This window comes from Cervus canadensis, chromosome 1 (genome assembly GCF_019320065.1).
Source record: "Cervus canadensis isolate Bull #8, Minnesota chromosome 1, ASM1932006v1, whole genome shotgun sequence".
NCBI lineage: Eukaryota > Metazoa > Chordata > Mammalia > Artiodactyla > Cervidae > Cervus > Cervus canadensis.
In genome coordinates, this window is record NC_057386.1 from 49,989,949 (window position 1) to 50,017,772 (window position 27,824).

A 27,824-nucleotide genomic window follows, 5' to 3' on the forward strand; every position below is an offset into this window, starting at 1 on the left:
TTTTGGGTTTTTTAAAAAAAGTTGTAAAATACGTAAGATAAAATTTTAAAATATGTAAGATAAAATTATAAAATATATAAGATAAAATTCATCATTTTTTCCATTTTAAAGTGTGCAGTTCCATGGTTTTAGTACATTTACATCTTGTGCAGCATTCACCACCATCCATCTCCAGAACTTGATTTCACCTTTCCAAATAGAAACTGCATCCATTAAATAATAACTCCCCATTCCACCCTCTTCCCAACCCCTGGCAACCACCATTCTACCTTCTGTCTCTGTGAACTTTACTACTCTAGTTACCTCATATACACAATTTTCCAGACTACACATTTGGTGTCATCTTATTTCTTTGCCCCTATCAAACGTACTACTAAGTTTTCTTAACTTTTCTTCAATAGTATCTCTTTTCTGTCCTTTTCCTACTTCTACTGCTCATGCTGTAGGTCTTGATCACTATTTGTAGAATTAACAGTCTTTAAATTAGGTTTTTTTTTCTGATTCATTCGTGTTAGAATTATCTTTATTTATCATTTCCATCTTCAAAAGCTTAGCAAAAAATCTCCAAGGAAGAAAGGAGTAGAGGGCCATGAACTGAGCCTCTGCCTGTAGCCATGAGGTAGGGTCCACAAAGGAAATATTTGAAGAGTGAGACGATAATCAAGATGGTATGCTGCTGCTGCTGCTAAGTCGCTTCAGTCGTGTCTGACTCTGTGTGACCCCATAGACGGCAGCCCACCAGGCTCCCCCGTCCCTGGGATTCTCCAGGCAAGAACACTGGAGTGGGTTGCTATTCCCTTCTCCAATGCATGAAAGTGAAAAGTGAAAGTGAAGTCACTCAGTCGTGTCCGACGCTTTGCGACCCCATGGACTGCAGCCTACCAGGCTCCTCCATCCATGGGATTTTCCAGGCAAGAGTACTGGAGTGGGTTGTCATTGCCTTCAATCAAGATAGTATAGTTCTGTGGAAATCAAGAGTTCATTTTAAGAAGATTAGAATAGGAAGGAAATAAGGAGAGGCAAAAAGAGGGATATCAAAATTATAAGGCAAGTCTGACTTTTTGATTGTTATAGGGTGTGGAAAGAAGGTAACCCTCCTAACTACTGGTGAGAATGTGAATTGGTACAGTCACTATGGAGAACAGTATGGAGGTTCCTTAATAAACTAAGACTAGATCTCCCATATGACCCTGCAATCCCACTGCTGGGTGTTATGTCCAGAGAAAAACATAATCCAAAAGGATACATGTACCCCAGGGTTCATTGCAGCATTGTTTACAATAGTCAAGACAGAAGCAACCAAAATGCCCATGGACAGAGGAATGGATAAAGAAGATATGGTACATACATACAATAGAATATTACTCGGCTATCAAAAAGAATGAAATAATGCTATTTGCAGCAACATGGATGGACATAGAGATTGTCGTGTTGAGGGAAGTAAGTCAGACAGAGAAGAAATATCCGATGACATCCCTTATATATGGAATCTAAAAAGACATGATATAAGTGAACTTATTTACAAAACATAAACAGATACACAGACTCAGAGAACAAACTTATGGTTGCCAAGGGGAAGGACGGGCGGAAGGGATAGTCAGGGAGTTTGGAATGGACTTGTACACACTGCTATGTTTAAAATGGATAACCAACAAGGACCTACTGTATAGCACATGAAACTCTGCTCAATGTTATGTGTCAGCCTGGATGGGTGGGGGGAATTTGAGGGGAGAATGGATGCATGTGTATGTATGACTGAATTCCTTCAGTCATGTATGACTCTTCACCTGAAATTATCACAACATTGTTAATTGGCTGTACCCTAAGAGAAAATAAAATGTTTAAAAAGTTTATAGGACAAGTCTGACTTTTTGATTGTTTACAATAATTTGGCAAAGGATTGCAGTCTATGGGCTATTAAACTGAGGAAGTATATTATTATAGGACCTAGAAGGTTAGTGGCAAATGGAGTGAGAAAAATGACACTGGTTTTGAAACAAGAGTCAAGAGGAGTTATTTTCCCCTCAGTGTAGGGACAATCTATGTATATTTGAAGTCTGCATAAAGGGAGATATGAAGAGGTTATTGAAATATAGGAATTTTAAGGTTCTGGAGGATATGGGGAGGAGACAATAATAGTAGTAGTGTTAGGAGCTGAGTAAGGATCAGAGTAGATGTTTTCATTTTCAGGGGTAAAGGCAGGAATAGAAACTCCCAGGTGTTTTCTGTAAAGTAGTTGGGGTGAGATCTTGTGCCAAGAATGAGTGGATGGGAGCTGGTAGGAATGGAGAAAGTTTGGAATACCTAGAGTTGGAGAGTTTGCTAAAGAACCACGAAGGAAAGAGAAGAATTATTAAGTGGCAGAAATGTCACTTTTGAACTGTCACAGTTGAAATGTCTTTCATGGAATAGTGGTTATTTACATTGAAAATAAGTTTGAAAAACTAATATAATTTATAAATACAGTTGCTTGAGTTGGCATGCATTTTGTATAGTGAGGTGTGCCTTGAATTGGTGCTCATACATACTTTAGCCCCATGACAGTGTATTGAAGAATTTTATAAGTGGTTTCAAGTTGTCTTTTCTATAAGAGCAAATCAAAATAGTTCCTTTAATCACCTTCTGAATAACATTTAGAATTGTATCTTAGAAGTACTGTGTAATTATTATGAACTGTACATCAAATATTATGTATCTAATGTAACATTATTTGCTGTTTAATATTGCTATTTTGTGTGTGTGAGAAGGGTTATTTCTGTACCTAGGCTTTAAATTCCTTGAGAATAGTATCTAGGTCTTATACTTCTCTTTCTTCCCCTCCTCCCATTCTCTGTCACATAGTTGCATAGTTTTTTATAGTGTTCTATTAAATGGATGGTAGCATGTGTTGTATGTATTTTAATTCTTAAAAGCAGCTTTATTTTTCCTTTCCAGATTTAATATATACTAATTTTTTTCCTAATGTAGAAAAATCCAGTTACACTTGTAAAGGAATTGTCAGCAATAAAGTCTCGATATCAGACTTTGCATGTTCGTTTTAAACCAATTTCTGTGGAGCAGAAAGAGACTAAGAGCCGCATTTGTGCTACTTTCAATAAGACTATGACCTTGATACAAGAACTGCAGAAGGAAACAGACCTGGAGGTAATGCTTTCTGTTGATTGGCTAGATTTGTAGAATTTTAATTCTGAATTTCTCATTGAAAGATAAATCCCCAATAACTCTCATTTTTAAATTCAGCAGTGTGAACTATTGATAAAGAATGAGATTTTCTTGATTCTCTGAAGTATAAGATCTCTTATTTCCTTTTATTTTAAAATGAGCATGTGGACTTGACACGGTTAGTGAAGGGGCATGCTTTCTTGGATTATGTAGCAACAGCAGAAGAAAAAACTTGCTAACATTTATTAAATCTACCAGTTCTGCTGCTTCCTATAAGAACTAATGAGACTGAGAAATCTAGAAAGCATCTACACCAGTGACTGTTTTTTCATTCTCCTTTTCTTCAGTTGGGATGATTAGCTTGGGTAGGCCTAACCTTCATTCCTGGTCTTTCATTCTCCAACCTCTTCTCATCTAGTATAAGAATCTTTCTAATTGTGATCCTCTGTCACTGATGTGTAGAACTCTACAGATATGTTGGAGTAGGAAAAAGAATATGAGCTGCTAACCTAGGCACTAAGATCTTGAACAGCCAATTGAAGAGATTGGCAGCATTTTCATTTACTGTTAAGCAAAGTTGGGGGCTTTTGAAAGAAAAGATAGCCTAATGCAGATGAAATCAGAGTTGAATTGAATTATCTGGACAAAAGATGTCCAATAGGTTTTAATTTCTGGTGCTTACTCCAGTCAGTTAACTGGTGGTAACTGCTTAGAATGCTGTTTAAGGAGCTGTGTCTGGGCATGGCCAAAAAGTTATCTGCTGTGTTGATAGGGGCAGTATACGTGGTATTTATTTGCCAAGTCTGAACTAATTTATGGCTTAAGATACTTGAATTATGGGCTTGTAGCAGGAGTAACTCTCAAAGGTTGATTAGGTCAAGAGTTCTTTGTATTACCAATGGAAGAAAAGAGAACAGTGCCTGGTTAAAATCATAAAATGAGGTCATAAATGTATCTGTTATAGAGAAATGAATAGTGCAAGAGGGGAAGGCAGTGTAAAGGGGCACAGAGGGAATAGAGAGTAGGCATTTAAACAGTATGGGTGGTGTTTTATCACCTGCTAATTAATAAAATGCAAAAAGGAAGTATGTATGTGATAACCTTTTATAAATAAAACCAAGTCACATGTTCTTCATTGTATGTGATCAGAACTTGACAATAGAAGTCCATAAATTTGTTCCCAGGAAACAAATCTTGAAGAGAGATTAAGTGTAGTTCTGAATGTACACATCAACATGTATGTATAGAAATCCATGAATTAATTGAAGCATGGTAAATGAGGGTGACTGAACAAAGAGAAAAGTGATTTTTTGAATACTTACTAAAAATTGTTTTCATTGGTTACAATAAATAGATGGCATATTTCTGAGATTAAAAAAAGTGGTACAGAAAAGTAGTAATGATATTGATGTATATTAGTCACTCAGTCGTGTCCAACTCTTTGCAACCCCATGGATGATAGCCTGCCAGGCTCCTCTGTCCATGGAATTCTTCAGGTAAGAACTGGAGTGGGTTCCCATTTCCTTCTCCAGGGGATTTTCCCAACCCAGGAATCAAACCAGTGTCTCCTGCATTGCAGGCAGATTCTTTACCCTCTGAGCCAGGGATGTCAAATCACTTGAATATCTGTGAAGGCTTTCATTTAGTTATCTGAGTTTAGTTCAGCTCAGTCATGTCTGACTCTTTGCGACCCCATGAATGGCAGCACGCCAGGCATCCCTGTCCATCACCAACTCCCGGAGTCACCCAAACCCATGTCCATTGAGTTAGTGATGCCATCCAATCATCTCATCCTCTGTCGTCCCCTTCTCCTCCTGTCCTCAGTCTTTCTCAGCATCCCCTTCTCCTCCTGTCCTCAATCTTTTCTCCTTTTCCAGGGAGTCAGCTCTTCGCATCAGGTGGCCAAAGTATTGGAGTTTCAGCTTCAACATCAGTCCTTCTGTTACCTGAAATGAGCAATAATTATATCAAAGGTTGAAAGCTAAGGGAACTTTTTCATTTTGGATCAGATAATGACAAAAAGGAGAAATGGAGACTTCCTGGCAGTCCAGTGGTTAAGACCCTTCACTTCCAGTACAGGGGCTGGAGGTTCAGTTCTTGGTCACGGAGTTAAGATCTCACGTGCCTCTTGGCCTCTCAGCCAAAAAACCAAAACATAAAACAGAAACAATACTGTTACAAATTCAATAAAGACTTAAAAAAAATGATCCACATAAAAAAAAAAAAAGAGGAGAAATGGCTAAAGGTAAAGGAGGTCATGTTTTAGAATCAACTGTAGCCAAGCTGGGAAATGTTGGATATGGTTGGTCTTGTGCCTACTAGTTTAAAAATGAGATAGTATTAATAGTGGAAAGTTCAGAGAAAATTTTTATGATTGAAATGTGGAAGAAAAGGGAATGGCATCTATAAAGAGTTATAAACCATAATTATATGGCTCAAATAGTTCTATGAGCCCAGAGTTTAAAGAACATGTAAAGGAATTTCATGTATAAAAGAGGTATATTAGACATAGGGTCAGAACTGTGAGACTAGATAAGAAAACCAAAGGATTTTCAGCTGAGGATTCTGAAAATTCCTAGAACCGAAAAGGCTTTTACAATTATTTGGGGAACATGAAGAACAAGAAAGGGATTGTCTACTTAGAGCAAATGATCCATTGTTTATAAACAACAGAATACAAACAGAAAGTAAAACTGTTCTGTTATTATCTTGCTATGATTTTTATCAAGGTGAGTGGTTTTTCATTTGGAAGGATAGAAAATATATATTTAAATTGATAATACTCAAAAAACTTGAATTGATAATAATAAATAGGGAGATGAGAACAGAAAAGGAGGTGGATGGTAGGGAATACAGATTAATTTCCTGATCTTTTTAGTTGCCATTAAGACACTAACGTTTAAATATAGTTAGTTGTAAAGGTGACTGTCCAAAGAAAAAAGGACCAAATTTGTTCCAAATAGAAAATAGCAAAACAGTCCCCCCCACCAAACAAAAATATAGCAATAAATAGAAAGTTAAAAAGGCATTAAAGATAGAATGTATGTTATTCCATCAAAGCTCTGAAACATTTGTACTAAAGAAGAAAAATTTCTACGCATTTTAGAATAGTTAATTCCTGGAAAAACTCTTTGAAGTTTTATTAAACAGATGGTCTGAAATCTCTTGAATTTCAGAGATCACAAAGAGAAACATGGAATCATGGAGAACAAAGTCTTGCCAGAATAATATCATTTCCTGTTTTTCAGATAGAAGAGGGAAATTCTATCACTATTTGAGTTGCAGTAAATGTTTTTGTTTTATCCATGTGAACATTTTGGGCAAATGTTTGGCTTGAGGAGCCAAACCAGGTGGGGTCTCCAATAGCCACATGTGGCTATATATTAATGAATTAAAATTAAAAGTAATTAAATAAAATTAATACACTCCTTCATCAATGCAGATACAGAATATTTCCAGGATCACAGAAAGGTCTATTGGACAGTGTTGCGCTGAGATTCTGATTCTGTGGGTATGAGGTGTTCCCGATTTGACAGTCTCTCTAGAGATGACCTATATAGTTAGGCAGATTTGTAGCCATGTGAGTGATTCTTGAGGTCCTACCTCCTGTTATTTCCTCATTAACTCTTTTTTTCAGCTAGCCTACTTGTTGGCGCTCTGTGAAGGCCCTTTTCAACTTCCCTTCGGCTTCTCCTCTCCCCTTTGGTTTTGCTGCTCTGACCCACTTTTGTGGATTTGGTTTGCTGGTTGTTTTCTCAGCATGTCCTCCCTTCCTGTGTAAGACATTACTGACTCTCTTGAGATGTGTGCCGTTCCTCACAGACTCATGCCTGAGGTAAAAGTGGCGCTATCCTTAGTTTCAGGATGTGCCTGATTGGCAAGGGGAACGGATTTTCCTTTAACTAACTTTGGGTCATGAATGGGTTTGTAACCCAAATGATATGTGAGGAGGGGGAGTCTGGAAATAGGAAATTAGGAAGAGTTTCCTCACTGCTGAGAGACCCCTGGGAAGAAAAAGGTTTACTGGTTCTAAACATTGTGTGTAGCTGTGATACCTGGGGCCACTTTGCTGTCAGCCTGAGAATAAAGGATATCAGAGCTGTTAGATTGACGAAACTTGAGTCCTTACATTGTTGAGCTCTTTCATAAACCAGCTCTGTATCCTGCCCTTTCTATGTATTTATTGTGCAGTGATAATGCATTTTATTTATCCATTTTCATATGTGTCTTTGTTACTTGCAGATAAAAGCATCTTAATTATCCTTCAAAATTTAATCCAAGTCTCTACTTCTGAAGAAACTTTCAGACTATTTCTTTTCACACTTCTTTTTCAAAATACTTTTAGAATATGGTGTTCAGATGTGACTTCTTTGGTTCTGTTACAGTCCTTAAATTGTTTGATTTCTTTGTCTTGTTTCTTCAGTTTAATTGCGAGTTCCTTGGAAACTCAAATATCAAAGTAACTTGTATGTACTTAGCTAATATGTATTTTTTCCTTGCCTTTACAAATTAGTCATTACATACCTCCTGTGAACTTGTGAAAACATTTATAGGTGTTACAAAGCAAAAATTAGTTTAACACCTTTAAAGATTTTATTTAGCTTTTAAAAAATTTATCTTATTGAGGTATAGTTGATTTACAATGTGTTAATTTTTGCCGTGCAGCAAAGTGATTCAGTTATACGTCTATATATATTCTTTTTTTTCATATTCTTTTCCATGATTTACTACAGGATACTGAATATAGTTCCCTGTGTTATATGATAGGACCTTTTTCTTTTAAGCTTTTCTGAAATAAAGATTTTGTCATTTGTTTTCTAGCTGTTACCACTGACTGAAGAAGAGAAAACTGCGGCAGAGCAATTAAGAGCTCACATGTCAGACTTCTGAGGAAGAAATGGACTTGCAAAAAGGAACTCTAATGGGGAAGAAATCAATCCCAGAAATTTAGGAAAATGTCTTGTTAACATTGATGACTATTGGTCGGGAGATGACAAAGGAGATTTGGCTTGGATCACTGGATAGTGATGCCTTCCACAGGAGGGGGGATACAAGAGAAGGGCAGATATTGTATTAATAAAGTTCAGCCAAAGGGGCAGAATGGAAATAAAGAGATTTTTTAAATATATGCACACATGCTTAGTAATTTCAGGCAAGGAAGTCCCAACACCATTTCGTATCTGTTTTTGTGTAAGTGGGATAACACAGATGTCCTGACTGACCTATTGCAAAAGAATATTATGTACTATCAGTCAGTCAGATGTGAATGAACATGCTTGGGAAATTAAAGGTTAGAAAAATATTTGTACTATATTATACATATGTAAATAATTTTATTGTTGAAAATTCTGAACGCAGATGTGGGTCACATTACTGGTGAGACTGCTAACATGTGACTTGACAGTCTCCCACAATACCTAACTTAGTAGAAAGCTGGCTTTTCTGTGACAGCTTCACTTTTATTTTTGTCCTGTTCCTTCCGCCTGCCAACGTTGAGCATGAGCTCTGCTTTCTAATGCTGTTTCAGATTGCCCCTGTCATATTTCAGGAACCTGAAATATGCCTTTGTTCTCTTCTAGTCTCTATTACTGTACTTGTTCAGTTCATTCTATTGTAAATCTCTATATATGAACCTTCAAGTTGTGAACGTTCGAAGACGTAAACGTGTGTTTTCCCCTCCAGTCACATAAGTTAGCTCTGTTTGAGGAGGCACTGTTAGGTTTTGAGGCACAGGACCCGAGTGTAGGATGGTACATGAAGGTTGCAGCGGCCATTCAGAATGTAATTCAGTGCTACCGTGGCATCTATGATGAGAAAAAAAGAGCTCCCACTCAGACATTATTGGATTGTTCTTCAAGAAGGCAGACAGAATTGACCAGCAAGGAACCAGACCCTGTGCCCTCAACTGCAGGTGTGAAATCGCAGCTTGCCTTCTGTCTCCTGTTGCTGATGACCCTTCAGCTCTACCATCTCCCTCCTCCCCTCCCTCTCCAGTCAGTAACTCTTCTTGCCTGTTCACTCGATGCCAGCCCCTGTTGTCCTGTACTACTGTGCTTTTCAACATACTGTACTTTCAGATTAAAAATGTTTTATTTCTTTGTGTTTGTTTCATATGTATTATTTGTGTGAAAACTATCATAAACCTATCACAGTACAGTACTATATAGCTGACTGTTAGCTGGCCACCTAGGCTAACTTTGTTGGATTTAACAAAGAAGCTGGACTTAAGGAACGCACTCTTAGAATGGAACTTGTTCATGTGTAGCGGAACTACTGTATGTGAAAGCTAAGAAATGGAAATGAGAGGATTGTTGCAACTGCTGTTTACCAGTTTTGTGTGTATGTGTATGGGTGTGTGTGTGCACCGGTGTCCCTATTTTATTTTTTTTTAAATGGCAAGTAAATAAGTAAATGATGGTATGCACTAGGAGGTCGAGTTACCAATAAATTATCACTGTTAATGTTCTGGGAAACGCTGAAGCTATGCTAAAAAGTTGAGAGGAGAAGCAGATATTGGAGAAGCAGATACTGGAGATGTAAAGCAGGTTTTAAATTCTAGCTGTACACGCCTGAGCAAACCACTTAACCTGTGTGTGTCAGGATGACTGGAAGGACAATGAGACGGTGAAGTATTAAGGTTTGATATTTGGTAATTCAATAAATATTTCCACATATGTAATAAAAACAAGATACTGAAAGACCAGGAGAAATGAATCAAATATTAGTTTGCAGGTTATGGGATTATACTTTTATGTAAATAAGAATTTTTTCTGTTATTAACAAACTTATAATAGCTGACAAACAGGGTTGGAAGAGTAGCTTCAGTTGAAATTTCTATTCTGAATATTTGGAGAACAGAAACTACCCTAACTTTTAAATTACAAATAAGTCGCACTTTAGTAACATATACTACTCTTCTTCAGTTCTCAGGGAAGTAATATTGAGGAAGTTCCTGTCATGATATGACTCTGGGATGTGATATTGATTGGTGGGATTGAAAAATGGTGGTATCACAAAGTGGTCTTAACAAGTTACTGGAGTTAAAGTGTTTTGCTTTCAATCAGGGAAAAAAAAATGATGTTTTTCCTCTGAGTTCCTTCACAAGTTACCTTAAAATGTTGGTTCTTTCCCTCATCGCTTTTAAAATTGTTCTCTCTGCACTTTATATATTCATTTATTTCCCAGGGTTCATTTATTGCCTCTTTGGGGAATGATTTCCAAGTATAAGTTATTCCACTAGGAGTAAAAAAGTGTTAGTTGCTCAGTCGTGTTTGACTCTTTGCAACCCCATGGACTGTAGTCAGCCAGGCTCCTCTGTCCATGGAATTCTCCAGGCAAGAATACTGGAGTGGGTAGCCATTCCCTTCTCCAGGGGATCTTCCTGACCTAAGGATCAAACCTGGGTCTCCTGCATTGCAGGCGGATTCTTTACTGTCTGAGCCACCAAGAAGTCCTAGATCCAAATTTCTAATAAAAACCTTGACCTGAATATTCAAATTGAATGTGTCCAGAATACTTAACTGATTTTATTTTGTAATAGCCACTATTCTGTTAGCTGGAATTAAGGTTTGCATCCATTTCTTTATATTCTTAGTTAATCAAATCTATAACTTTTGAAATGTTTATTGTATACAACTTTCATTTTACCTTCACTCTTCAATCTAGTTTAGGCCATTTTTATTTCTCATCTGGATGACTGTTTTCTCTTGTGTGATTATTCTCTTAGGGCTTCCTTGGTGGCTCAGACAGGAAAGTTTTCGCCCGCAGTGTGTGAGACCTGGGTTAGATCCCTGGGTTGGGAAGATCCCCTGGAGAAGGGAATGGCTACCCACTCCAGTATTCTTGCCCGGAGAATCCCCATGGACAGAGGAGCCTGGTGGGCTATAGTCCATGGGATCACAAAGAGTAGGACATGACTGAGCAACTAAGAACAGCACACACGTGACTATTAGTCTTTTTATGTCCTAAGTATTAGGTTGTATTTTAAATACAACTTTAAGAAATTAAAATATAAGTATGCCTATTCTCCCAAGCAATTCCAACTTTTTCAGATGTTTCTATAATATATATACAAATCAAAAATCATTTTTAAACAAAAACAGGCTGACAGCTTACATTGTACTGTAGCTGCACTTGTCTTTTTTTTTTTTCATTTTAAATATATCTTCATGTCACACATCTGCTGTTCTTTTGAGCAGCTGTATATATGAATTTACCACAATTTTTTTTCACCAGTTGCTCACTGATAGGCATTTAAGCTGGCCCCGGTAAAGAATCCGCTTGCAGTGTAGGAGACAATGGGGACTTGGGTTCCATCCCTGAGTTGGGAAAATTCCCTGGAGGAGGAAATGGCAACCCATTCCAGTACTCTTGCCTGGAAAATTCCATAGACAGGAGTCTGGTAAACTACAATCCATGGGGGTCACAAAAAGTCAGACTTGACTGAGCATGCACACTACAATAGACAAATTAGGAGATGGAGAAAGGGGTAAAAGAGGAGGATGGCAAGGTATGCCCTTAAGGAATTCTAATAGAGCTGACCACAGGTTTCCCAACCACACAGGGTAGCTGAGCATCCTCCCAACTAAGTTTTCTTCTTGCTTAAGTTAGCCAGTATCTGACTTTGGTGACAAGCAATGACCCCTCATTAGTTGTTCAGGTTTTCTAATTTTCCACTATTGTGAACTATTACAATTAATCTTAAACAGTTTGGGGCTCTTGTTCAGATACATCTATTAGTATAAGAACCTATTTTAATATTTATCATAGACTGTAATTTGTCTTTTTTGCTTTCTGCTCTACAGGGTTGCAAAGACCCCTTCTCATTACTCTGAATCCCAAGTAATATAGTACTGTGTCCTACAAGTTTTTTCCCCCCACAGGTGCACATATAGTTTATTAACAATTTCATTTTGAAGCCAGCCATTTTGATCCAGTAATTAAATAAGCTGTTTAATATTAAAGCATTTTTAAAATTTGAGGTAAAAATTAACCATTATTAAAATGTACAATTGAAGGCATTTTAGTATAAAAGATGTGCAACTATCACCTCTACGTAGTTCCAAGGCCATAAATAATTTTTGATGAAAGGATTTTTCAGGCACAATTATTCCTAAATTATATCTTTGTCCATGGCTCCTGCCATTAAAAAAATTGTTATGCCCACTACTTAACAAGAAAGTCCAAATGCCTTGATATTTAACAACTTCCTAAATTATTGCTGATTCTCTTCAGGTGCATTCAGTTAGGTTAAGTGTAACAGTTTGCAATAAACTGGAAAGGGACATTTTAGTTCAAATGAAGGATTTTATGTATATCCTTTGTCTCACACCTTCAATTCCTGCAATCTTTAAACATTTTTTTACCTAGAAAACTGTAGAAAGGAGACGCCAATACAGGAAAGTTGAACACAGGTGAAACCCTTGCACTTTCCAGTCTTAAGGCGCTAGTTCACCTTAAGTCCCAAGCAATGCAAGGCGGCAGTGGTTGCATGGCGAAGTCTGCCGGCGACACAATACAAGGTCCCACCCGCCCACTCCCGACACTGAAATGACCGCTCCAGGCTTCACGATCTGGAGCTCTGCTTCAGTAGTTGGGGCGGAAGTCCTAAAAATCAGAATCTGCGTTTGCTCCTCGAGCAGGAATCACCAGCCACGAGTCCTCTACACCAGTTTTGCAAAATGCGGGCCACAAGCCACCTGCAGCCCAATCAGCGAGCGTAGCAGAAACATGCTGATTTCGTGGAGCCCCACCCTAGAATCCGAATACCTAGGGGTGTGGCTCCGGAGTCTGCATTTTCCCCCAGCTCTCCAGGTGGCTCCCGCCTTTGGCGCTCAGAACTTTGAGACGAGTGAAGCCCCGCCCCTCCCCAAGCGGGGCGGGGCGCGGCCCAGCGCCGCGCTCTCCTCCGCCTGCGCTAACTCAGACCGAAAGCACGCAACCCGGCGGCCTCGAACGGCCAAATCTCGTGTGCGCTCCCGCACCGCGGGAACTAGGCGCCGGCTTCTGGCCCGCTCCCTTGGCGCAGCGGCCTGCGCGCATGCGTGCGCGCGCGCCGCGCCTTTCCTCACGCCGCGCCTTCCGCTGCCCTGGTTACCGTTAGTGTTTGCGAATTCCCTGCAGCACCTTCTTCGCGGGAGACCAGCGCCGCCGGACTCCGGCAGCGGTTCGATACGCGCGCGCCTGCGTCACGTGGGCCGAGGCTCCCTCGCGGTCGCTGGCGAGCCGCTGAGCCGGGAGGAGAGGAGCTGCGGGCTACCGCTCACCCTCCCACCGCGCCCAGGGGCTGGCGCCCGGATGAAAATGGCGAAGTGGGGGTAGCTGGCGCGGAGCGTGAAGCTATGGGGAGCGCAGGTGTGACGGCCCTCGGAGCCCCCTGAGGCGGGCGCCTGGCGGTTCTCTGGGGCAGTTTGACCTGGCGACCTCGGGCTGGCGCCTAAACGGTCAGATCACGGGCTCCGCGGGTCTCCGAGGGACCCACCGAGAGAAAGGGGCAATGGATGAACAGAGTGTGGAGGTGAGAGGGCTTGAGGAGGGTGGTGGCTTCGTCTGCCTCGTCACCCGCTGAGCGTTCTGTATTCGGGGCGCCCCGTCCTAGTCCATCCTCTCGTGGGGCACCCCCGCCCCACTGCTGCTGCTGTGGAGGGGCTGACCCAGTGCGGGGGACGTTGTGCTCGCTCTGCAGCCCTCGAGGGCGCCTTGTGCTCGAACGGTTCCCGCAGTCAGGTGGTGCGTATCCGGGCGTTTTCAGGATGTCTTGGCACTGGTACTCATCCCCACGGGGTTTTTGCAAACTACAGCCTTTTCAGCGCAAAACTGCAAATTCTTTACATGGTCGTGCCCTTGCGACTCGCGGCCAGTTCTCACGAGTTTCTGAGCGAATCCGAATCTCCCTCCGAATGGGTAATCATTCCCTTCTCCGCGGTACATTCTGTAGACATCTGCCCTTCCCAGATTGAATGAGGATATACTTACTATCCTGTTTGATTGTAGTTTTCTAGAGCAACCTGTTCTTTTTATCTGAGTCTTGTAAACGATGTTTTCAAATGTTTGGGATACTGACTTTAAGGCTAGGAACATAAAAAAAGATTGCTTATTGGATATAATTATATAATATTAATAATTGTCAAAATTTGAACCTTCCAATTACTAAAATACTAAATCCTTGATTCTTAATTAGGGACAACTATATTAGTTGGGTACTCCACTTGAAACTAGTTCGTCCAATGGTCGTATTGTGTCCCAACTCCCCACCCTCCCAGCGTCTGCATCTCACGGATTCTGGTCCTGCAGAGTCATGGTTAGGACTCATGATTAATTTTCTCCTTAATTCCTCTTGTAAAAGTATTATAAAGGTTTTGTAACCTTACCTTGGTTTTTAGAAGCGTTTTAATTCCTCTGAAATGGAGTAAAAATAAATGTGAGTACTGTAAAAATAAACTTACAATATGTAATAACCTACATTTAATTATATCTGTTTTCTTGCCAGATACTTCCTAAATTGATTCATCTGAAACTAGCAAAGATAATATTGTTCCTTCTATTTATGTAATTTTTTTTTTCCCAAAGCCTTCATAGAGCTGCCACCAAAATTCTCAGTACAGGCAGAATTTCAGGCTCAAATAAATTGCTAGTTGGTTTGAACATCTTGGCAGAAATTCAGATTTCTATATTCTGAATTACATAGTTTCCCTCTTGATCAAAATATGCTGCCATTAATGGATCTTTTTATACTTAAAAAAATTTATAAACACAATCCACTCCCCTTGGGGAATTTGCAGAAAAAGCTGCAAGTTCATAATGTTCATTCAGTTATATAGTTTGCCCTTTTTTTGTTATACATCATAAGGATTTTTTTTTATCATAAACTTCAAAAATTTTTCTAGTGGCTATTATAATCTATGTTAACTCCTGTAATTTAATATTTTGACCTTTGGGCTGTAGCCAGATTCTTGCAGTTATAATTATTGTTTCAGTGAGAATATTTGTGCAGAAGTCTATGTCTGAATTCCATATTCTTTGCTTATACTAGGATCATTGTGAAGCTTAGAAAAATGGAGGCATTTTTTCCCTCAGGAGATATCTGAGGTACCTGGACCTTGACTATCCAAGAGTATATGGAATATAGTTGAAACTGAGATGTTGTGAATCCAAAATAAATGTAAATGTTGAATGAATTATTGCAGACATGCTTTATACTCTTGATTCAGTAGCCGAATCTGGTGAACTTTAACATCTTTTTATTATTTTCAGAGCATTGCTGAGGTTTTCCGATGTTTCATTTGTATGGAGAAATTGCGGGACGCCCGCTTGTGTCCTCATTGCTCCAAGCTTTGTTGTTTCAGCTGTATTAGGGTAAGTTATGTACCTCTTTTTACATGCATTTAGCATATATAGGGTATATTGTAAAAATTAACCATTTTTTATATCTTCTTAAAATTTGATATTTCATGCCCTTTTAAAAATGTCTTAATGTTCATTAATAGGGAGGTTGTCAACGTATATTGTTAAGCTCTGTGGAGATGAATAATCAAGTGATATCTGCCTTGAAATGTCTGGAAACCAAAGCCCAGTGTAACTTTAGTATATTTACATTATTAAATCATTGCACACTTAACAAGTACTTATGAAGTGCTTACCTGCATTGTATTTGGAGTTGAGGATGCCAAGATAAGTGATGGAAGCGCTTTCCCTGCAGGAGTTTAAATCTAATTAAGAGAATGGACCTTGTGTTTATATTGAGGAATGTGTAGTGTCATAAAGAGGCACTTACAAAGTGCTGTGAGACTCAAGAGGGAGAGTTTATACTTGTTTGATGGGTAAGATAGAGAAAAAGCTAGTAATGGGTTCAAAGGCAAAGAATAAAGTCATATAATCTTATAGTTAAAAGAGACCTTAAAGGTGAATATAATCTGATGGCTTTAAAAATTAAATGTCGGTGAACCCCACAACAAAATTATGAGAAAGCCTAAGATGTAAAGAAGAGCTTATTTTGGTTGTATGTAGGAATTCAGTGCACATTTGCAGGCCATAGCTGAAAACTCCCCTGCCCACATTACTCTTAGTAGATAATTTCCTTTATTGAGAAAGTCAAAGTCATGTAACATACTCTAAATCTCAAACGTTCTCTGTGGTTCCCTGTTCCTGCCTGAGGAAGATAAATATCCCTTAGTCAAAGAGTAATATCTGAAACACTGAAATCATTTGCTTCCAGTCACACAGTTAGCAAATGATAGAGCTGAATTTGAACCCAGGCAGTCTGGCTCTAGAGCCTGTGTTCTTTGGCACTACACTACATGTGCAGAAGGCCTAGGTTACAGACCATGCTGCTTCTCCCACTCATAAACTGAGAGACTTGATCTTTGCATTGTTTTCTCGAACAATAGAATGTGGATAACAAGATCTGTGCCACAAGATGGTTGTGGCATTAAATGAGATAAGTAAGCTAAAAGGTTTAATTTAGAAACTAACATATACTGTCCACTTGTGCTATTTTATTGTATTCTAAAAATAGCAACTCATACACATATTGTGTTTTATAAACGGTGTAGCTGAAGTGAGATAGATTTAAGTGGCCTCTGTCACTGTAGTTAATTGATAAAGTGGATCTGGATTCACCTCTTTTGATGAAGGTCTAGTATACATGGACTTTTCAAGTGGCGCAGTGCTAAAGAATCCGCCTGCCAACACAGGAGAAGCAGGAGACATGGATTTGATCCCTGGGACTCGGAAGATCCCTTGGGGTAGGAAATGGCAACTGTCTCTAGTTTTCTTGCCTGCAAAATTCCATGAACAGAGGAGCAAAGAGTCAGACACGACGAGCACAAAAATACAGATACAAATACCACTATATAGATGACCTCTGGTTATTATCTTATACCTCACTGATCATTCATTCCTTCACTGTTACCTTTTCCTCATCCTGTTCCTTACAAGAGTATGTTTCTTAAATATTGCGCTGGCATTCTCTTTTATGAAGTGTCTGGGAATTTTTCATCTACTTTGAGAAATTTGGTTTACTTTTGCATGGCTTCTAAATCTTCCTTCAACATTGCCTTATAAATGTCATTCCTGATTGTCCTTCCAGCATCTTTGAGATTTGCTTCAAATCAAATTCTTCCTGTTATTTTCTCAAGTTGACTCTCTTGAACTTTTTTGTTTCTTCTTTTCTACCAGGAACTCAAACTTAAAACCTCTTGACACCAATGATTTTTAAGTTTTTATCTCCTAAAGGGAAAGTGAAGTCGCTCAGTTGTGTCCGACTCTTTGCAACCCCATGGACTGTAGCCTACCAGGCTCCTCCATCCATGGGATTTTCCAAGCAAGAATACTGGAGTGGATTGCCATTTCCTTCTCCAGGAGCTCTTCCCAAACCAGGGATTGAACCTGCGTCTTCCGCATTGTCTGAGCCACCAGGGAAGTCCTATTATCTCCTAGTGTCATTTATATTTGTCCTGCTTTTCCATTCTTTTTATTACCATCCTAATGGGGCTTCCCTGGTAGCTCAGACGGTAAAGCGTCTGCCTACAATGCTGGAGACTCTGGTTTGGTCCCTGGGTTGGGAAGATCCCCTGGAGAAGGAAATGGCAGCCCACTCCAGTATTCTTGTCTGGAGAATCCCATGGACAGAGGATCCTGGTGGGCTACAGTCCATGGGGTCGCAAAGAGTCAGACATGACTGAGCCACTTCACTTCACTTCACTTAATAGAGAATTGCAGATACTTATTGCCTCATGCTTCAGTAATTACAGTTACCATCTAACTGATCTGTCTTAAATGTTTAATCTGTAGTCCATTTTGTATCCTGCTGCTGTGTTGATGTTTTCCAGTAATGCCATTTTTTTTTGTTCTCCCAGAAGCCTTAGATTTATTGCCTGAAGGGTAAAGTCCAAGAACATTAACCTTGTATTCAGACCATCTGGATAATCTGGTTCTAACCTTTTTCTTAGAGTTGTCTTGTTCCCAAGTACACCGTCCATTTGTTCATTTATTCAATGGCTATTAATTGTATGCCTACTTGGAGTTAGGCATTGACTTCTCAAGGAGTTGGATTCTTTCCTAGTTAGGATATATACAAAAAAGTAAATAGCTGTATTAGATATCCTTCATAGCATAAAGAAAAGTGAAATTGGTTAAGGGTTTAGAGTAGGGACTTTGGGAGGGCACAGGCAGGTTGGTAGCTACTTTAGGTAGGGTAATCTGGGAATGTCTCTGAGTATATGACATTTGAGCAGAGACCAGGATGAAATGGAAGAGTGATGGAAATATCTGGGAAAGAAGGTACCAGGCAGAGAAATCAGAAAGGGAAAGGCCTTGAGAAAGAAATATGTTTAGTGTGCTGAGAAATAGCAAAGAAACCAGTGTACTTGGAGCAAAGTGGACAGAGGCAGAGGGGGAATGGAAATGAGCCTTGGTAAAGACCTTGGGTTTCATTTTAACTGTGCTGCTATCCATTGAAAGCTTTGAGTGATTTGAAGTAGCTGATGCCCTGAAAGCTTTCACTCTGGCTACTGTGTGGAAAGTAGACTGTTGGCAGATGGTTGAGAGAGTGGAGAGAACAGTCAGGATGGGCTTTATGAATGAAATGGTGAATGGTGGTTTGGACTGGAAGGGGAACAGCAGAAGTGGTGAAAAATAAGGCTTTTCTGTTGTTTTGAAGGTAGACTCAGTGGGTTTTCATAGAGATGTGTTATGAGGAAAGTTTTTTACAGCATCTGGATGAATGGTTTTCCATTCTGAAGCAGAAAAAACTGGGGGAGGAACAGATTTGGGTGGCTATAAAAGTTGTGGGTTTTTTTTTAAACTTTTAAAATCTTTTAGTAACAGTACAAAAAACATTGTTTTTGCTAGTAAGAGCAATATAACTAAATATAGATCTGTCTTAAACCAATTTATGACCATGATACTACTGTTGAAAATTTTGGACTAGTTCAGTTTATTACAATATTTGTATTTTTTAAATCTTAAACAAATTGAGATATAATTCACATACCATAAAATTCACCCTTTTAATGTATAAATAGAGTTCTTCTTTTAGTATGTCAAGTTTGAGGTGGTTATTATACATTTAATTGGAGATGTTGACAGTTGGAAGTATGAATCTGGATTTGAGGAATGGATTGAATTATTAGCATATAGTTAATATTTAAAGGCAGGGGACTAGATGAGATCCCCAGATTACTTCCTGTGGGAAGAGATCTTTAGGTCTGAACTCTGGGTCACTCAACGTTCAAATGTTAGGAGAAGGAGGATTCAGTAGACTATATTAAGAAGGAGCCAGGAGTGAGACAGCACAGAATTCAGATGAGAAACATGTTTCAAAAAGAAGTGAGTTAGCCGTGTCATATGGTTGTAGCCTGGGAATTGACAGTTGGATTTGAGAATAAGTAGGTTTTTGATGACCCTAATAAGTAATTTCAGTGGAACAGTGGGGGAAAATTTGATGTCAGAGTGGGAGGAGAAAGAGATAGCAAGTATAAAAACTGTCAGAGAATCTTACTGTAAAGGGGAGAAATAAGGCAATGAATTGAAGGGGGATGTTGAGAGTCATCTTTTAGGAGGTTTTTATCTTGCTGGGATGAAGCCAGTAGAGAATACATAATGATACTGGAGAGACGAGGATAATTACAGAAGCAAAGTCCTTGAGATGTTGAGAGCTCCACGCAACCGAGTTGTAATATTGTTTATTTGAATGCCTTCCTTTCTTTTCCATCCCATCTCTGTTCCTTTGTCCACAGAGCTTGAACTATCTCTGACAGCCCAGATACTTGTGTCATTTTAACAAACTAATGTTCAGATGCATGAATAGACTTGTCCGAAGTCACCTGGTAGTTGATGGCAGTCTGAGAGTGAACTTCCTCCCAGGCTGGCACTCTACCAAGGACTATCTGGTGCCTCCACACGTGTACCAGGAGGCAGGAACATTGGCTGTGTTTCCATTTCTCTCACTGCGCTCAGTTGATTTTTTCTCAATGTCTGTTTCTATTTCGTATTTTCTCCTTTTTTTTAACTGACATCTATCTCATCTAATTTTTAAAATTTGTTTTTAATCCCCTCTTGATTTTCAGTATTGGTAGCAATTTGTTTGCCTATAATTATTGACTTTGTTTTTCATTTTTCAGTCTTTTAAAATTAGGTATATTTGACATACAGTAAACTGCACATATAGAAAATATATAATTTGATAAGTTTTGGCAAATGTTTCCATTGAAAAGCCATCCCTGCAATCAAGATAATGAATATGTCTGTAATCCCCCAAAACTTCTTTTTGCCTCTTGGTAATGCCTCCCTTTGCTTGTTTTGTTCTCAAGCAACCAGGAATCTGCTTTCCATCACTTTAGATAAGTTTGCATTTTCTAGAATCTTATACAAATGGAAGCTTACAATATGTACTCTTAAGGGTTTGGCTTTTTTTCACTCAGCAAAAATTGAGATTCATCTGTGGTGTTTTAACAGTACTATTCCTTTTTGTTGCTGCAAAGTAGCATTCCATTGTATGCCTAGCTATAATTTGTTTATCCATTCACCTATTGATGGACATAAGAGTTGTTTCTAGTTTTTGGTGTTTACAAAGAAAACTTTTATGAACATTTGTATACAAGTCCTTGAATGAACTTAAGCCGTCTTTTCTCTTGGGTAAACAGAAATGAAATGGCTTAATCATATGGCAGGTGTATGTTTAACCAATTGTCAGACTATTTTTCTAAAATAGTTGTATCATTTTACATTCTTACCAGCAGTGTATGAGAGTTCCAGATCTTCCATGTTAATGCCCACACTTGGTATGTTCAGTCTTGAATTTTAGCCATTCTTACAGGTACGTAGTAGTAACCCAACTTTTCCCTTGAGATCAAGAAAAAGACAAGGATGTGTACTTTTATTACTTTGGGCCATTATACTCTCCCCAAATCCCTGGTAACCACTATTCCTTCTTCTCTGGAATCCAACTAGTCTAAGTACCCCATATAAATGGAATCAAAGAATATTTGTTCCTTGCTGTTTATCTCTTGGCTCTCTATTCTGTTTCATTGTCCTTACATCAGTGCCAAACTGTTGTGATTTACCGTAACTGTAGTAAACACTGAAATCAGGAAATGTGAGTCCTCCTAACTTTGTGAAAAGTGTTCAGTGTTTCACCGTGGAGTATCATGTGTGCTGTGGGTTTTGTGTATTGTTGTTGTTCAGTCGCTCAGTCATGTCCAACTCTTTGCGACCCCATAGACTGTAGGACGCCAGGCTTCCCTGTCCTCACTATCTCCCATTATTTGCTCAAACTCATATTCATTGAGTTGATGCCATCCAACCATCTCATCCTTTTTTGTCCCCTTTTCTTCCTCCCGTCAATCTTTCCCAGCATTAGGGCCTTTTCCAATGAGTTGGCTCCTCGCAGCAGGTGGCCAGAGTATTGGAGCTTCAGCTTCAGCATCAGGCCTTCCAATGAATATTCAGGGTTGATTTCCTTTATGATTGACTGGTTTGATCTCCAAGGGACTCTCAAGAGTCTTCTCCATCACCACAGCTCAAAAGCATCAATTCTTCAGCGTTCAGATGAGCCTAGAGAGGTGTGGGCTGAGACTACCTCTGGAGGAGTGCTGTGACTTTAGCAGAGCATTGTTTGAGGGAAAGACACATGACCTAAATCTGGCTTTGCTCAGGGACCAAAGAAATAATGTTCAAGGTTATTAAGAATGGAATCCTTTTCGATCTATTTTCTTTTTCTTACAGCTTTATTTTCTGTTCTGTGATGTAGATTTTCCCCCTATTTACCTTCTGTTGTTCTTCAAGGATTCCTTGGGAATTTTATTTCTGAGTTATTTGACTTTATTTAAAAACTTAGGTTCTTTCATAGAAACAGGAAGGAATAAACAGAAATAGTGGATACTAGGGAGTACATAGCTATTGGATTATGTATCTATTTACCTCAGAACCTATTAACCAGGTAATTCAAACAAAATATTTAACCATGAAGGTATTGTTTTTGGAAATGTATTCAGAAAATCTTAGCATCTTCTTTGTAGATCGTGTAAAACTGCTCCCTATCCAGTAATAACTAAAATAGGTTGTAGTAATAGAATTTGAGGTTTAGTAGAAATATTATTCTCTTATAAAACCTTTTTATAATTATGAAGAGACCAGGATATGTAGATGTTCGAATTGTTGAACTGTAGAACTCTTATGACAGTTTTGCTGTATTGCTTATTTTATATTTTTCTAATTTTATATCTAAATTTATATCTAATAAATATATATTTATCTAATTTTATATAATTTTTCTAATTTTAATGCATATACTTTGCTATTAGTTTGCTTTTCAAAAAGGAATTTAGTAGTACCTTAAAATTCCTCGGAGATTTTATGATGAGTTAGTTAGAAGTAAATCATCATAGTGGCTTGTTTTGGGGTGTGGAAGTGACAGTGTTGTTATTATTTTTGTGGAGATTATTTTATCTCCCCTGTGAGATTCAGACTCCTAGGATCACTTTTTTTTCCTATGAGAGAATAGCTTCTTAATAATTATTTTGGGATGAGTTCTGTCCCTTTGAAAATTTATTCTTGTCACGATGATAATGAGGAGACAGATTGCCTGCTATTCTGTAAGTATCTCTATAATTAATGCAGACACTAGAGAGGTAAACTCATTAATTTTGGTATGTAAGTACTCAATATGTACAAATTAATGGTGTTTCTGCAATCAAAATCTAATTCTTTTGCCTCCTTAGCGCTGGCTGACAGAGCAAAGAGCCCAATGTCCTCATTGCCGGTAAGCATTTTACTATGATTGTGAATTTGGAAGGTAGTAAGGTGATGGGGTCAGAGAGTGCCCTAATACTCATAAAGTTCTTTCTGCAATCTGCTACATTTCTTCTCTTTTTGAATACAGTTGAAAAGAATATAAGCAGTCTTATCTGTCTGAAGAAGTGCAGACTAATTTATCTGACATAGAATTATATAGAATATATTGCATTGTTTACCTTCTTTTGGAAAATCATTGTGTAACTTCTAAACTTGCCTTTTGTAACTACAGAAATTAATAAAGTTTCTGTTAAAAAAATCCATAGCTGAACAAAAAGGCTTCTGATTCTGATACCCCCCACCTAATCTTTTCATGAATTAACACTTTGAGAAGAAACTGTTAGGTTTGGTTTGTTTGTTTGTTCTTTTAGACATCTATCTATGTATACTGATATGTGTACATAATAATTTTTTCTTAAAACCCAAAAATGATATTTTGTTGTTTGCTTCTTTTTTCCATGTAAAATCTAGTGGTGCCTTTATTGATGGTATGTACACATATGTCATTTAAAATCAATGTTTGAGTAATAATCCACTGTAAGATTATACATTTATTTGTGCTTATACTGGAAGACATTTAGGTTGTTTCCATTTTTGGTTATTTCAAATGATGCCAGATTCCATTGAAGGAAAAGGCTTTTTGCCATTTTATGTTCCTAATAATAGAAAATGAAAGTACCTTTTCATCACATCCTTGCTAACACTGAGTATTACCAATCTTGTTTCCTTTTTTGTTACTCTGCTAAGTGAAAAATGGTATCTTGTTTTTAATCTGCTTAAAAAAATGATTGGAACTGAGCATCTATTAACATTTTTAGCCATTTATAATTTATTTTTTTCTTAAACTGTCTCTTTATATCTTTTGCCCATTTTTCATGTATTGTTTGCATTTTTCCTATTAACTTTTAAGAAAATCAGGACTATCAAATAGAACTTTCCATGTGATGGGAATGTTCTCTAGTGTTGCTGTCAAATGTGGTAATTGAGCACTTAAAGTAAGTCTAGTGTAACTATGTAATGAAATTTTTTAAGATTAATTTGAATTTTAATTTAAAGTCACATGACTAGTGGCTATCATTTTGGACAGTAGAGCTTTAGGCTAAGGAATTGAGAATTAAATTTGTAATCTAAAATTTTTTTATTCCTCTTTTTAAAAATAAATAGTACATTATTGTAAAAATAGGCTGCAAACCATACTTTTCATTATGTCTTTGTTACTATTTTGATAATAATTGGTATGAATATGATTGTGAGCTCTATTTTGAGCAAGGTGTTTATTTTTTCCTGATTGATAATTTTTTTCCAGCTTTGTTGAGGTATTAATTGACAAAATTTAAGCTATACAATTCTGAAAGGATTCCCCACATTGAGTTAACAGATCTGCCACCTCAGTATTTACCTCTGAAATGTGTTTTAGAAAATGATCTTAAATTCCTGAATGAGAGTATACATATATATATATGTATATATATATATTTTTTTCCTCCAGTGCTCCACTCCAGTTACGAGAACTAGTAAACTGTCGTTGGGCAGAAGAAGTAACACAGCAACTTGATACTCTTCAACTCTGCAGTCTCACCAAACATGAAGAAAATGAAAAGGACAAGTATGTCCTCAGTTTCTTTGTCCAGGTGTTTCATAGATTGTGCTACATGCCTTTTTAAATGACATTATTGAAAGATTCCTTTCAGTTTCGTAGGTGAACACTAAGACAGGTTTCTTATGGTGTGGGTGTCTCTGTTTGGAAAGACCCTCTAACATGCAGGGGCTCCTCTCTAGTTGCAGTGCACAGGCTTCTCATTGTGTCAGCTTCTCTGCTGTGGAGCCGGGCTGTCGGGTGTGCGGCCTCCGTAGTTGCTGCTCATGGGCTCTAGAGCTCGGGTTTAGTAGCTGTGCATCGGCTTAGTTGGATCACAGCATGTGCAGTGCTCTCAGATCAGGGATTAAACCTTTGTCCCCTGCACTGGCAGGTGATTCCTACCCACTGTTCCACTAGAAAGTCCTTTTTTTTTATGATGCCCATGCTAATCAGTGTGAGGTAATATTGTGGTTTTGATTTGGATTTACCTTATGAGGATGTTGAGCATCTTTACCTGTCCATTTGGCCATTTGTGTATATTCTTTGGAGAAGTTTCTGTTTTGTATTTTGCCCATATTTTAATTGTTTTTGTTTGTTTGCTTGGCTAGTGCTAAGTCGCTGCAGTCATGTCTGACTCCTTGCGACCCCATGGAATATAGCCCACCAAGCTCCTCTGTCCATGGGATTCTCCAGGCAAGAATACTGGAGTGGGTTGCCATGCCTTTCTCCTGCTTGGCTAGGGTATTTGTTTAATTGTAGGAATTCTTTATATAATTTGGGTATTAACTCCTATCATGTGTCTTTTGATGTACATAGGTTAAGTTGATGTAGTCTAATTTACACAAAAGCCATGGGAGTTCATTCTATATTTCCTGAGATATAGTCATTTAAAATTGACTGACTTATTTGCCCTAACTTAGGTATTTGTTGTGGTAACTGTGTTCCAATTTTAATTAATTTATAACTGTACTTTTTTCCTGTAACATATAGGTGTGAGAATCACCATGAAAAACTTAGTGTATTTTGCTGGACTTGTAAGAAGTGTATCTGCCACCAGTGTGCACTTTGGGGAGGAATGGTAAGAGGAACAAATTCAGCATATTATTTTTGGTTAGAGTCTTGAAAGCACTGGCATTTTTGTTTGACTTAGAAAGTAATATCGTTTTACTCTGTTTATAGAATGAAAATTAAATGTATCTGCTTCATAGCAGAATGTATTATATCTGTATATTTATTTGCAAATCTTCTGCTGTAGGATCAAGGCCTTTTCCTTAATCTGATACCCTGGTCAGTTGATCTGATATCCTGGCTGTGATTTCCAATTCTAGTTTCTTTAAAATGGAACAACTTTATAGGCATTTGTGAAACAATATGAATGTAGACATTTAGATCTTATGATTTTTTTTTAAATCTTCTTTTCTCAAGTACCTTTCTGATTGATTCATTTGTGCTAGAGACTGGGGGTTCAGTGATGAACACAACAGATATCAAACAGCTAGTTCTATACTCACTTGCTGTTGTGAAAAATATTAGAAATAAGTATACAGTGCTAATGCGAGTGACTGACCATGGGACCTACACTGTAAGCCTGAGTTAAGTTCCAGAGGATGAGTAGGAGTTAAGTGGGTGGAGAATTTGAAGAGGGTGGAGGAAAGAGCATTATTTTTGAAGAAGGAGTTTCTTTGGCAAAGGACTGGTGGGAGGAAGTTTGAGGACATAGAAGAAGGCTAGTACTCAGAGAAGAGAAACAAATAAGGTTGTGTCAGGTGGTTTTGGCCATGGTTAAGGATTTTGTTTCTTTGATGAGTGAAGATTTCTAGGTAAGTAAACGTTTTGCTAAAGTCCATTATCTAAAATCTGGAAGGATTTTTTTCTGCATGGGCCAAGTGATCTTAAGCAAACTCTGGCCTGTTTTAACAAACAGGCGGAAGATAAAATTCACATGAAATTATTTACCAGTTTAGTAGTACCCGTAGAGTGTTAAGGAAGGAATGTAAATGTAGATGAGATATATGAAAATGTTCTAAAACTACTCATTAATTTAAATAGCATAGTGGACATACCTTTAAACCTTTGGCGGAAATTTATGAGCAGCATGTTACTAAAGTGAATGAAGAAGTAGCCAAACTTCGTCGACGTCTCATGGAACTGATCAGCTTAGTTCAAGAAGTGGTAAGACTACTACTACTAAAAGATCATTATTTCTTTTATAGTTTATAATATATGTACACATATATTTTTCTTTTCTTTTTATTTTTTTGCCACACCATGTGGTGTGTGGGATCTTAGTTTGCCAGCCAGGGATCCAGCCTTTGCCCCCTGCATTGAAAGAGCATTCTTAAACCACTGGACCACCAGGGAAGTCCTTGTAATAAAATATATGTTTTTTATAAGATAGATCAATCAGATGTTGAACTCAAGATTGGAAAATTTGATAAGAGGTATTTATAGTTTCTCTCACTAACTTTAAACCAGCTGAGGAATTGTATCCAAATTCCTTGCCTGCTCTGAAGTTGGAGCCAGAGAATTGCCTGTTCTTGCAGAAAAATAGGGAATCAATGAATAAGTTCAATGAGCCTATTTGTTACAGAGTCAATTACTGACTTCTGAATAGAATCAGTATTGACATTTTATAGTCATTAAGTCATTTATTCTTTGGGAGAGTTTCTGCTACCACAGAATGAACTATTTCTGATCTTCTGAATTAGAACTGCAAAATTGAATGAGTAGTATTTAACACTACTCTTTAGATATTGTCTGGGTCAAGAGCTCTGGTGAGTTATTTACCATTTGTAATAATATTTCTATGGGAAAGTGTAATAAGCATCAAACATTTAAGTAGAAAATACACTTTTGGAATTTATTTTGTTCAAAGTTACCTGAATGACACTTATTAGTGAGGTTTGTGGACCATTCTTAACTTAAAGATGTTTTTATTTTAGTCATGCAGCAATCAAGATTGAGATTATTATTTTTATAACATTCTTTATACAGAAAATAATATTTTTGAGTTACATGTATGCTGCACAAAGTGATTTTGGACTATAAACAAGTTGGATGTCTTCCATTTGGCTTTTATTTGTCTACCTTTTTTTCTATTGTTTTCTTTTGATGACATTTTAATTTGGGCATTAAAGAAGGTGTTTTGTTGGTAGTTTGACATTCTCACTGCTTTTGCTTATAATAGTAAATATCGGAAAGTTTACTTTTTATTTTTGGTGGTATGCTATTTAAAAAAACTGTACTATGCAGTCTTTATTTTTTTTTTTTTCTTTTTATGCAGTCTTTAAAA

At 37.9% G+C, this 27,824-nt stretch overlaps 2 protein-coding genes across 6 annotated transcripts in view; both read left to right on the plus strand.

Annotated features, from left to right (window-relative positions):
* Nucleotides 1–9,262, plus strand: part of SKA2 (spindle and kinetochore associated complex subunit 2) — a 32,529-nt gene extending 23,267 nt beyond the window's left edge. For both annotated transcript variants that reach the window (XM_043482838.1, XM_043482848.1), the window contains exons 3-4: nucleotides 2,968–3,144; nucleotides 7,984–9,262. In XM_043482838.1, the coding sequence (XP_043338773.1) occupies nucleotides 2,968–3,144; nucleotides 7,984–8,052 (246 nt within the window). In that variant the 3' untranslated portion in view covers nucleotides 8,053–9,262. The remainder of the gene's footprint in view (nucleotides 1–2,967; nucleotides 3,145–7,983) is intronic.
* A 3,829-nt stretch (nucleotides 9,263–13,091) lies between these two features.
* TRIM37 (tripartite motif containing 37) overlaps nucleotides 13,092–27,824 on the plus strand; it is a 168,592-nt gene continuing 153,859 nt past the window's right edge. For all 4 annotated transcript variants that reach the window (XR_006272129.1, XM_043482864.1, XM_043482857.1 and 1 more), the window contains exons 1-6: nucleotides 13,092–13,678; nucleotides 15,415–15,516; nucleotides 22,881–22,921; nucleotides 24,443–24,559; nucleotides 25,523–25,610; nucleotides 26,582–26,704. Coding sequence is in view for 3 of the 4 variants with exons in the window: in XM_043482864.1 (XP_043338799.1) it covers nucleotides 13,658–13,678; nucleotides 15,415–15,516; nucleotides 22,881–22,921; nucleotides 24,443–24,559; nucleotides 25,523–25,610; nucleotides 26,582–26,704 (492 nt within the window). In the remaining variant the exon portion in view is untranslated. The remainder of the gene's footprint in view (nucleotides 13,679–15,414; nucleotides 15,517–22,880; nucleotides 22,922–24,442; nucleotides 24,560–25,522; nucleotides 25,611–26,581; nucleotides 26,705–27,824) is intronic.